At 48.1% G+C, this 10,746-nt stretch overlaps 1 protein-coding gene across 2 annotated transcripts in view; it reads left to right on the top strand.

Moving 5' to 3' along the window:
- Positions 1 to 4,852: 4,852 nt before the first annotated feature.
- Positions 4,853 to 10,746, top strand: part of daglb (diacylglycerol lipase, beta) — a 63,413-nt gene continuing 57,519 nt past the window's right edge. For both annotated transcript variants that reach the window (XM_070900786.1, XM_070900785.1), the window contains exons 1-2: positions 4,853 to 5,099; positions 10,062 to 10,213. In XM_070900786.1, the coding sequence (XP_070756887.1) occupies positions 5,005 to 5,099; positions 10,062 to 10,213 (247 nt within the window). In that variant the 5' untranslated portion in view covers positions 4,853 to 5,004. The remainder of the gene's footprint in view (positions 5,100 to 10,061; positions 10,214 to 10,746) is intronic.

The raw sequence follows: 10,746 nt of genomic DNA, 5'->3' as shown, positions 1-10,746 counted from the left end.
TGAATGGGTGTTTTTTTAATGAATGGACTTTTTATTTTGTCAATGGGAAAGTTACCAACACACTGACATATTTGTGATTTGGAAGCATCATGTTTAAACCCCAGAGAGAATTTAATGTATTCCAGCCCTCTGGTATAAAATGTTGGACGCTCCTGGTTTAGGATGGTGCTGTATTTCTTGTCTCCTCCTGAGGCAGTCCCTTGGAATCGAGGATCACTCACTTCCACGCTAACATGAGTTCTAAGGTGGCTGATGAGTCCACTGCAAATCTATTGGTGTTGGGTTTCGTCATCGATGTCTGCCCTTGCTGACTGGAGGCTCCCAAGGTATGGAATGTGGTCCACGCTGTCCAAGGTCTTATGGATTTTGATGATGGGGGGGCAAGGTTTGTAGAGAACCTTTGTCTTACGGATGTTTAATGCAAGGCCCCGACTCTCATACGCTTTCCAGCCCTCTGGCAGAGGAGTGGCGAGAGATCGTGGCAGAGGTACGGCAAATGAGGGTACGGGGCCCAGAAGAGTCAAGGGCCCGGGGGCAGCACGGGCCAGCCCACATTGCAATATGTGTGCGCACTAGGTCCGTGCAGCAGAGCAGGTCTCCAGTCCTGGTTAATCCTTGTCACTGGATAAAGGCCTCGCTCTGTCAACCTTGTGGTGGCTGATGTGCAACGGTCACGTTAAAAAAAAATCCACGCACAGGCATCTTCCATCCCCGCAACTGGAGTTCAGGACTGGAACATCGGGTCCTTCATTAAAACATCTGAACTCTTGTGGAAGCAAGACATCCTCGCTCGAGGGACCGATGATAAAAAGTTGGACGCTCCTGGTTTAGGGTGGTGCTGTACGTCCTGTGTAAGGCTCTTGATTGTCCAGCAGGGGGTGTCCCCTTCATTGACGGCAGGTTCAAATAGTTTCTGCAACCATTTTACCATAGTTTCTCCAGTAATTATAGATTTTAACTCTAAAATTACGATAACATTCAAAGGACACAAGTTTGGGGTTGCATCTCTGTAATTCAACTCTAGCAGCTTGCACCAATTTTTTGGCAGTGTAAAGTATAGAGTTGGTCAAAGTACTTCAACGTGGGAGAGCGCCCAAACGCAGTGCACATTACTCCACTATTAATGCCTTCGCTTCCTTCTCCTGAAAGCTTGTAATCTGCGTGTCTGCAAAGCTTCCAGTTTTTCCGCTTCGACAACCCGAGGGAATGCCTTAGGAGCCATTAATATCGACAAAATTACTCGGTAGTGTTCGGGATTGCCCCTTGATGCGGATAGAAACTGCAGTCTGGAACTCCAGGGTACTCTTATTACTCAGCTTCAGAAGGTCTTCTCCAAGACATTGCTGTTCCCACCCGCCCTCCTCACCTTCAGCAGTTTTAGGAGTTTAGCATGAATCCCATGTGTACCTGCTGCCTCTCCGAGGACGCGTGTATAGTAATGTTTTTATTCACTGCAGCTTGTCCAGTGGGACCCAATGACTACAATGGATGAGAGACTTCAGTTAATAAAAAAACGATTTATGCGCCCCTGCAGATGAAAATAACCCGCTTCATCTATTTCAGTACTTGCTGATCTAATTTTATAGCAGCCCCTGATTTGTCCAGTCTTTTAATACTGCTAAAGGTCTTGTCCTTTTGCCTAACAGGTTCCCTTCCGTTTGCGGTTACCTTAGCAGGTACTTAATGAATGAGTGGCTAATAGGTTTCAATGTTATAGTCAATTCAATTGCCACTACCATCGAGCCCTGTCACACCAAGCTGGTTCATGGTCTTTGTGATTGGCGATATCTTTTTGTGGGTGAGACTATTGATCCAATCATTTGCCATTCTTGGCAAATCACCAATTGTCACAAAAAAAAAAAAAAAAAACTATTTTAGAGTCTACCTGTGAAAACATAAAACAATAACGGTGCCACCCAACCTGGGTGACACTCCAGACATTTACAAGGCCCTTTTTTCCCCCCCCTTTTTTTTTTTTTTGTGTTTTTCTTTTTTTGGTTTTTTTTTTTGGGCACTAAAATCACAATTTTTCCCCAGTGCCCCCTATAAAAGGGAAGGGGGACACTAAAATCACCGGCAATTAAAACAAATTAACTTTAAAACGTAAAATCAAATTAAAATTTGGTTGCCGGGCGTGATGATGCACTCCAGTCCCTCCGGTGCCCACCTCTCGCGGAAGGCCGCGAGCGTACCGGTGGACACCGCGTGCTCCATCTCCAAGGACACCCTGGACCGGATGTAAGAGCGGAAGAGAGGCAGGCAGTCAGGTTGAACGACCCCCTCGACCGCCCGCTGCCTGGACCGGCTGATGGCACCCTTGGCCGTGCCCAGGAGCAGTCCTACGAGGAGGCCTTCGGACCTACCCGCTCCCCTCCGCACAGGGTGCCCAAAGATCAGGAGAGTGGGACTGAAGTGCAGCCAGAATTTCAGGAGCAGCCCCTTCAAATAGTGGAACAGGGGCTGCAACCTCGTGCATTCAATAAAAACATGGAACACGGACTCCTCCAGACCGCAGAAATTGCAGGCGGCCTGGGAGTCCGTGAACCGGCTTAAAAATTTGTTGCACGGCACTGCTCCGTGCACCACCCTCCAGGCCAAGTCCCCGATGAATAGTGGGAGGACCCCTGCGTAGAGTGCCCTCCATCGGGGACCCCCGCCTCCTCCGGACGGCAAGATGGTACGCCATGGCGTGTCCGGACGGCCGGCGAGGATGGCAAAGTTGAGGGTGTGCAGGAGCAGCCCGTACAGGAAACCCCTCCGCGCGGAACTGAAAGGCACGGAGGGGATTTCCCCGAGGCGGCTCAAGTTGTGAGGCGCCGGCCCCCGAGGGAGGTTCCGGGGTTTGGCGCCGATGAGGAATTCCGTCCGGACGGGGGTCAGTTCGGACGGGATCTCCCCACGTGCTTGAGCCTCCTCGATACACCTAACGGAGTCAGGGCCCAGAGCTGTTTTTAGCGACTCGATGGCATCGGCCGCGCGGCGGACGTTGGCAGAATTTAGGCGCCGCGCCAGCGTGACTGGCGCCATCCAGCCCGCTCCTCCGCCATCGAGCAGGTCCCTGACCCTGGTCACCTCACCAGCCACAGCCCTCTCTTCCGACCGCCACATAAAACCTCGGCCGTGGAGGTACGGATTCCCGAGCAGCGGCTCCTGCAGGACGGCCGCCACTCCAGCCGGTGGAGAGCTGCGCTTGGTGGAGACTTTGTTCCAGACCCTGATGAGTTCCCTGTAAAAGACCCAAGACATTGAAAGCTGCCCTCTTGATGATGGTAATAGGACAATGGTCCAGAGATTTCCAACAATGTTGAACAATGCAAGTTCTGTCCTAAGGTTATTGATTCCTTGCTGCGTTAGAGTGCTATGAGTCGTATTTTGCCTAAGTGGCCATTATGCATGTGTGAGCTTTGACAATGAGTGTCAGCCAATGTTTTGACTCCGGGGGCCTTCCTGTTTCACAATGGACATCCAGTTTTTAATTTTGTTTTATATATTCATTCACGGGATGTGGGCACTACTGGCAAGGCCAGCATTTATTGCCCATCCCTAATGCCTTGTGAAGGCAGTGGTGAGCCACCTTCTTGAACTGCTTCAGTCTGTGTGGTGAAGGTACTCCTGCAGCACTGTTGGGGAGGGAGTTCCAGGATTTTGACCTCGTGACGATGAAGGCACAACAGGGTGGTGTGTGACCTGGAGGGGAACTTGGAGATGGTCATGTTCCAATTCTTGCTGTCCAGGCTTGTATGTGACGAATGGCCATGTGGGCCAGGTACTCATCATAAATCAGCAACTTCAGGAGAGAAACAGAATAATTAGAAGAGGGGGAAGGATTCTTCTTGATGAAGCATTTTTGGTTGTAATTGTACTTTCTGGAGTCCATGGCCCAGAATAGTGCAAACACCACGACAACAGGAGCATCTGGGTATCAACAGCAACCCCACACCTCAGTCAACAATAAGGTGCCAGCCTTAGCTCAGTGGAGACACTCTTGAAGGTTTTGGGTTCAAGTCCCATTCCAGAGACTTGACACATCTATGCTGGCACTTTTGTGCTGTAGTGAGGGAGTGCTGCACTGTCAGAAATGCCATCTTTCAGTTGAGACATTAAATTGAGGCCTTGTCTGCCCTCTTGGGTGTATGTAAAAGATCCCATGGCACTATTCGAAGAAGAGCAGGGGAGTCCGGTGTCATCATTTATCCCTCAACCATCACCTACAATAGATGATCTGGTCATTTATCTCATTGCTTTTTGTGGGACCAATTGGCTGCTGTGTTAACACAAGAAATAGGAACAGGAGTAGGCCATTTGGCCCCTCGAGCCTGCTCCGCCATTCAAGAAGATCATGGCTGATCTGATCATGGACTAGGTTCCACTTTCTTGCCCGCTCCCCATAGCCCTTTACTCCCTTATCGTTCAAAAATCTCTTATCTTCACCTTAAATATATCCAAACCAGTGTTTCTGACATTACAATAGTGACTACACTTCAAAACTATATAATTGGCTGTAAAGGCCTTTGGGAGGTCCTGAAAGACGTTATAGAAACGCACGTTCTTTCTTTAAGGAAGTTATACTGCCTGATCTGTCCTACAGGACCCACACTATGTGGGTGAGTGGTAATGCCCCTGGATTACAAGGCTGCATTTTACCCACACTTTTAAAATGACTAAATTTTAAAATGACAATAATTATAATTTAGTCTTTTTTTTAAATCCTCCAAAGGCTTTTGTTTCTGCAGTGATATATATTGTTTTTAAAACATTTTGTGATGCAAAGGGTGGCATCATTCTCTCGTGCGGCAATTGAGTGGGCGGCGAGGTGGCCCAGGGCGGAACCTTTGAGCGACGTGTCGGTTGCGGGAGGGGGTGTTGTTGTGGGTGGGCCGGTAATGGCGGCGTCTCCTCCCTCTGCTCCGTGTCCGTCTCCCGCGGCCCGAGCTGTTATTTACAGAGACCGTCCGTGTCCGTGTCCGTGTCCCGGGGCCCGCGCCGGGCCGTGAAGTCCGAGAGATGCCGGGGCTGGTGGTGTTCGGGAGGCGCTGGTCTCTGGCCAGCGATGACCTGGTGTTTCCCGGGGCCTTCGAGCTGCTGCTGCGGGTTGTGTGGTGAGTAGTGAACGAGTGAGTGCGGCCCCGGGCCGCGGGCTCCAGCCTCTTTCCCCCCGGCTCCCCGCTCTCGGTCTCTTTCCCCCCCCGTTCCTGGTCCCCGGGCTCCCGGGCCCCGGCCCAGGGGTTCCTGCTTGGAGCAGTGTTAAAAGACATTTCTCCTTTTGCTTAGGTTGAAACATGACCTGATCGCAGTCTTGAGCAGATCAATATATATATTAATAACCATTTGTGGCACGGCGAGACTTGCTCTGCTTGTTCTTGTTATGTGGGCAGCATTTATTGTCCATTCCTTGTATTATGGGGGCGTTAAAACTCAACCACATTGTGTGGTGCTGGAGTCACCAGAAAGACGGACTAGTCAGGGAGGGTGGCAGGTTCCATCAGTGAGACCGCTTGCCCTGGTGGGTTTTAAACTCTCGCTCTCCAGGTTGATAGTCGAGTGACAAGATATCCTCTTTCACACCTGATTAATTGAAGACCATCATAACTAACATTTTTTTAAATTCGTTCATGGGATGTGAGCATCACTGGCAAGGCCAGCAAACATTGCCTATCCCTAATTGCCCTTGAGAAGACGGTGGTGAGCTGCCTTCTTGATCTGTTGCGGTGAAGGTGCTTCCACAAGGCTGTTTGGGAGGGAGTGCCAGGATTTTGACCCAGCGGTGATGAAGGAACGGCGATAAAGAAGGAGACATTAGGGCAGGTGAAGGAGTGTTTTAAAGGAGAAGAGAGAGCTAGTGTGGTGGAGAGGATTAGGGAGGGAATTCCAGAGCTTGGGACCTAGATAGCTGAAGGCACAGCCACCAATGGTGGATCGATGGATGCACAGGAGGTCAGACTGATTCCTGGGATGGCAGGACTGACATATGAAGAAAGACTGGATCGACTAGGCTTATATTCACTGGAATTTAGAAGGATGAGAAGGAATCTCAAACATATAAAATTCTGACGAGATTGGACAGATTAGATGCAGGAAGAATGTTGGGGAAGTCCAGAACCAGGAGTCACAGTCTAAGGCTAAGGGGTAAGCCATTTAGGACCGAGATGTGGAGAAACTTCTTCACTCAGAGAATTGTGAACCTGTGGAATTCTCTACCAGAGAAAGTTGTTGAGGCCAGTTCGTTCGATATATTCAAAAGGGAATTAGATGTGGCCCTTATGGCTAAAGGGATCAAGGGGTATGGAGAGAAAGCAGGAATGGGGTACTGAAGTTGCATGATCAGCCATGATCATATTGAATGGTGGTGCAGGCTCGAAGGGGCCGAATGGCCTACTCCTGCACCTATTTTCTATGTAACTGGATGTCCTGAACTACAATTTTTGAAATTTCTCATTCAAAAACTCAGATCTTCAGATCTAGAAGAAGCAACCCTATATTATAAGCAAAAAATGTAATAATTAGAGATACTTATGCCACAATTCCTTTTAAAAATTGGAAACAAGATGTAACAGTCTTTTTTCCTTTTAAATGTTGTCTTTTTCTCAGCGGAAGAGTTTTGCTGTGGGTGTGGCTGGCTTTCTACATTCTCTTCCCTTTTTGCAGGGGTTGCATGCAGGATTAACTTCTAACATTCACTGCCAATTTAGCGGAAGTAGCTTGCCAACTGGACTTTGCAACACGTAAGCTAGGTCTGAAATGCCCCAAGGTGTGCATGTGTTGACAGCATAGAGGCAAGGATGTAAACTGGATTGTGTCTCCCTTTTATAGTCCCTGTCCCCCTGGCGCCTTGTAGCAGATTTACGGTATTTGAGATTGAGTGTGACTTTTTTTTCAATTCGTTCCGGGATGTGGGCGTCGCTGGCAAGGCCAGCATTTATTGCCCATCCCTATTTGCCCTTGAGAAGGTGGTGGTGAGCCACCTTCTTGAACCGCTGCCGTCCGTGTGGTGAAGGTGCTCCCACAGTGCTGTTAGGGAGGGAGTTCCAGGATTTTGACCCAGCGACAATGAAGGAACGGCCGATATATTTCCAAGTCAGGATGGTGTGTAACTTGGAGGGGAACGTGGAGGTGGTGGTGCTCCCATGCACCTGCTGCCCTTGTCCTTGTAGGTGGTAGAGGTCACTGGTTTTGGAGGTGCTGCTGAAGAAGCCTTGGCAAGTTGCTGCAGTGCATCTTATAGATGGTACACACTGCAGCCACGGTGCGCCGGTGGTGGAGGGAGTCAATGTTGAAGGTGGTGGATGGGGTGCCAATCAAGCGGGCTGCTTTGTCCTGGATAGTGTCGAGCTTCTTGAGTGTTATTGGAGTTGCACTCATCCAGGCAAGTGGAGAGTATTCCATCATACTCCTGACTTGTGCCTTGTAGATGGTGGAAAGGCTTTGGGGAGTCAGGAGGCGAGACACTCGCCACAGAATACCCAACCTCTGACCGCTCTTGTTACCACAGTGTTTATATGGCGGGTCCAATTAAGTTTCTGATCAATGGTGAGCCCCAGGATGTTGATGGTGGAGGATTCGGTGATGGTAATGTCGTTGATAGACTCTTGCTTGTTGGAGATGTTCATTGATTGGCTTGTGTGGCACGAGTATAACTTGCCACTTATCAACCCAAGCCCGAATGTTGTCCAGGTCTTGCTGCATGCGGGCATGGACTGCTTCATTATCTGAGGAGTTGCGAATGGAACTGAACACTGCAATCATCAGCGAACATCCCCTAAAAACAGATCCTCCTAGTAGTAAGGACTACATCTAACTCCTTTTTGAATATATTTAGTGAATTGGCCTCAACAACTTTCTGTGGTAGAGAATCCCACAGGGTCACCACTCTCTGGGTGAAGAAGTTTCTCCTCTTCTCGGTCCTAAATGGCTTACCCCTTATCCTTAGACTGTGACCCCTGGTTCTGGACTTCCCCAACATTGGGAACATTCTTCCTGCATCTAACCTGTCTAAACCCGTCAGAATTTTAAACATTTCTATGAGATCCCCTCTCATTTTTCTGAACTCCAGTGAATACAAGCCCAGTTGATCCAGTCTTTCTTGATATGTCAGTCCCGCCATCCCGGGAATCAGTCTGGTGAACCTTCGCTGCACTCCCTCAATAGCAAGAATGTCCTTCCTCAAGTTGGGAGACCAAAACTGTACACAATACTCCAGGTGTGGCCTCACCAAGGCCCTGTCCAACTGTAGTAACACCTCCGTGCCCCTGTACTCAAATCCCCTCGCTATGAAGGCCAACATGCCATTTGCTTTCTTAACCGCCTGCTGTACCTGCATGCCAACCTTCAATGACTGATGTACCATGACACCCAGGTCTCGTTGCACCTCCCCTTTTCCTAATCTGTCACCATTCAGATAATAGTCTGTCTCTCTGTTTTTCTCACCAAAGTGGATAACCTCACATTTATCCACATTATACTTCATCTGCCATGCATTTGCCCACTCACCTAAACTATCCAAGTCGCTCTGCAGCCTCATAGCATCCTCCTCGCAGCTCACACTGCCACCCAACTTAGTGTCATCCGCAAATTTGGAGATACTACATTTAATCCCCTCGTCTAACTCATTAATGTGAGATTTCAACACACGTTACTCCTGATTTCTCTTTGTCTGTGTTTAATGTGCTTCATTTTTATTTAGTTGAGGATCTATACCAAGTGGCTCAGTGGATATATACACTCACTATGTGACTCAGTGCGATGCTGAGCTTCACAGATCCCAGAACCTGCGCACGTCTGTGCTGAGTTCGACTTTCCCACAGTGTTCAGATAGCTTGCTGTCCAGGCACTGCGTGTGGAATAGCTACTTGTACAACGTACCAGAGGGATGCTGCCAGTACTAAGCGATCCTCAGCACCACTCCCCTCCTTCAAGAGGGAATATTTGGAGAGGTTGAATCTGTAAAGATGGTAGATTTTTAATATATGCTTGGAAATATTAAGTTAAGTAATAATGGCACCCATGTCGTCACTACAGAATGTCAGGTGGGGCTCAGTGGGCAGCACCCTTGCCTCTGAGTCAGAAGGTTGTGATTTCAAGTCCCAATCCAGGCTGACACTCCAGTGCAGTGCTGAGGGTGAGTTGCACTGTCGGAGGTGCCGTCTTTCAGATGATCTGTTAAAAGAGCCCATGGCACTATTTAGAAGAGGAGCAGGAGTATTCTCCCTGGTGTCCTGGCCAATACTTATCACTTAAACAGCATCACTAAAAACAGATGATCACATTGCTATTTGTGGGAGCTTGCTGTGTGAAAATTGGCTGCCACGTTTTCTACATTACAACAGTGACTACGCTTCAAAAAACAAAAGTACTTTGTTGGCTGTAAAGTATTTTGGCACATCTTGAGGGCGTGAAAGACGCTATATAAATGCAAGTCTTCCTTTTACTATATTAGAGGTGCTAACTGCAATCTCTGCCTTGGGCGATAAATAGGTCCTGCATTCACAGAAGAGACATGTTGTCAGCACCCAGGGATTGGGGAAGTGCCTTTGGGTGTAACGAGCAAAGCCATTGTGCGGGGAGAGCTCAACAAGCAATGAGCCAAAGAGGCAGAGATTGTCATTTGAGACGGAAACAAATCATTAAGGAGAGAACACGAAGCATAAAAATAAAATGGAGATTCCACAATAATATAGGGAAAGCTTATAAGAAACCGAGGGAGAGGAAATTGAGAAGGTGCAGAACAAGGAGGAAGCAATAAGAATTCCAAGATCAAATCGATTTGTCTAAACAGACTATGGTACAGTTACTATAGCGACTTCAGGAAATGAGCGATTTGACTATTAAAAACTTTGCTGTGATCTCTGAACGATTTACTCCGTCACCTGATAGGTAACTAGTTGTATGAAAGGTAGTCCATGTTCGATTATATGCTCGATTTCATGTCTGTATTTCCATTGCTTTGTTCATGCTCTGTTGCTATGGGCAGGTTTAAAGCTGGCCTAATGTCGTTGACTAAGAATTTGCCTCCTGTCCAGATATGTTGTGAAGCTGGCTAACACTCTCTTCTCTTTGTTTTGCAGGTGGATTGGAATCCTGGTTTTGTACTTGACTCATAGAGACCAGTTTGACTGCAAAGGAGGCGGTGTCCTCCCCAGCTATCTCATGGTCTTGATTGTTCTTTTGGCTGCCATCATCGTAATCTTGACTGTAATTGTGTACATTAGTATGCAAGGTGAATATTAGTCCTCGTCACTGCAGCGCAAAATAATTGTGCAGTTATGTGGATGGATTAGAGAAGCTGGGGTTGTTCTCCTTGGAGCAGAGAAGGCTAAGAGGAGATTTCAAAGAGGTGTTCAAAATCATGAAGGGTTTAGATAGAGTAAATAAAGAGGAACATAACACAAGAATTAGGAACAGGAGTAGGCCATTCGGTCCCTTGAGCCTGCTCCGCCATTCCATAAGATCATGGCTGATCTTTGATCTCAACTCCACTTTCCTGCACTGTCCCCATATCCCTTGATTCCCCTAGAGTTCAAAAATCTATTGATCAATCTCGGCCTTGAATATACTCAACGATTCAACATGCTCAGATGAATACGTGGCTTGAGAAATGGTGCAGAAGGGAGGTATTCAAATTCCTGGGACATTGGAACCGGTTCTGGGGGAGGTGGGACCAATACAAACCGGGCGGTCTGCACCTGGGCAGGACCGGAACCAATGTCCTAGGGGGACTGTTTGCTAGTGCTGTTGGGGTGGAGTTAAACT

This window comes from Pristiophorus japonicus, chromosome 15 (assembly GCF_044704955.1).
Source record: "Pristiophorus japonicus isolate sPriJap1 chromosome 15, sPriJap1.hap1, whole genome shotgun sequence".
Taxonomy (NCBI): Eukaryota; Metazoa; Chordata; class Chondrichthyes; family Pristiophoridae; genus Pristiophorus; species Pristiophorus japonicus.
The sequence above is the reverse complement of the archived record's forward strand: the minus strand, read 5'-3'. Positions and strand labels throughout refer to the sequence as shown.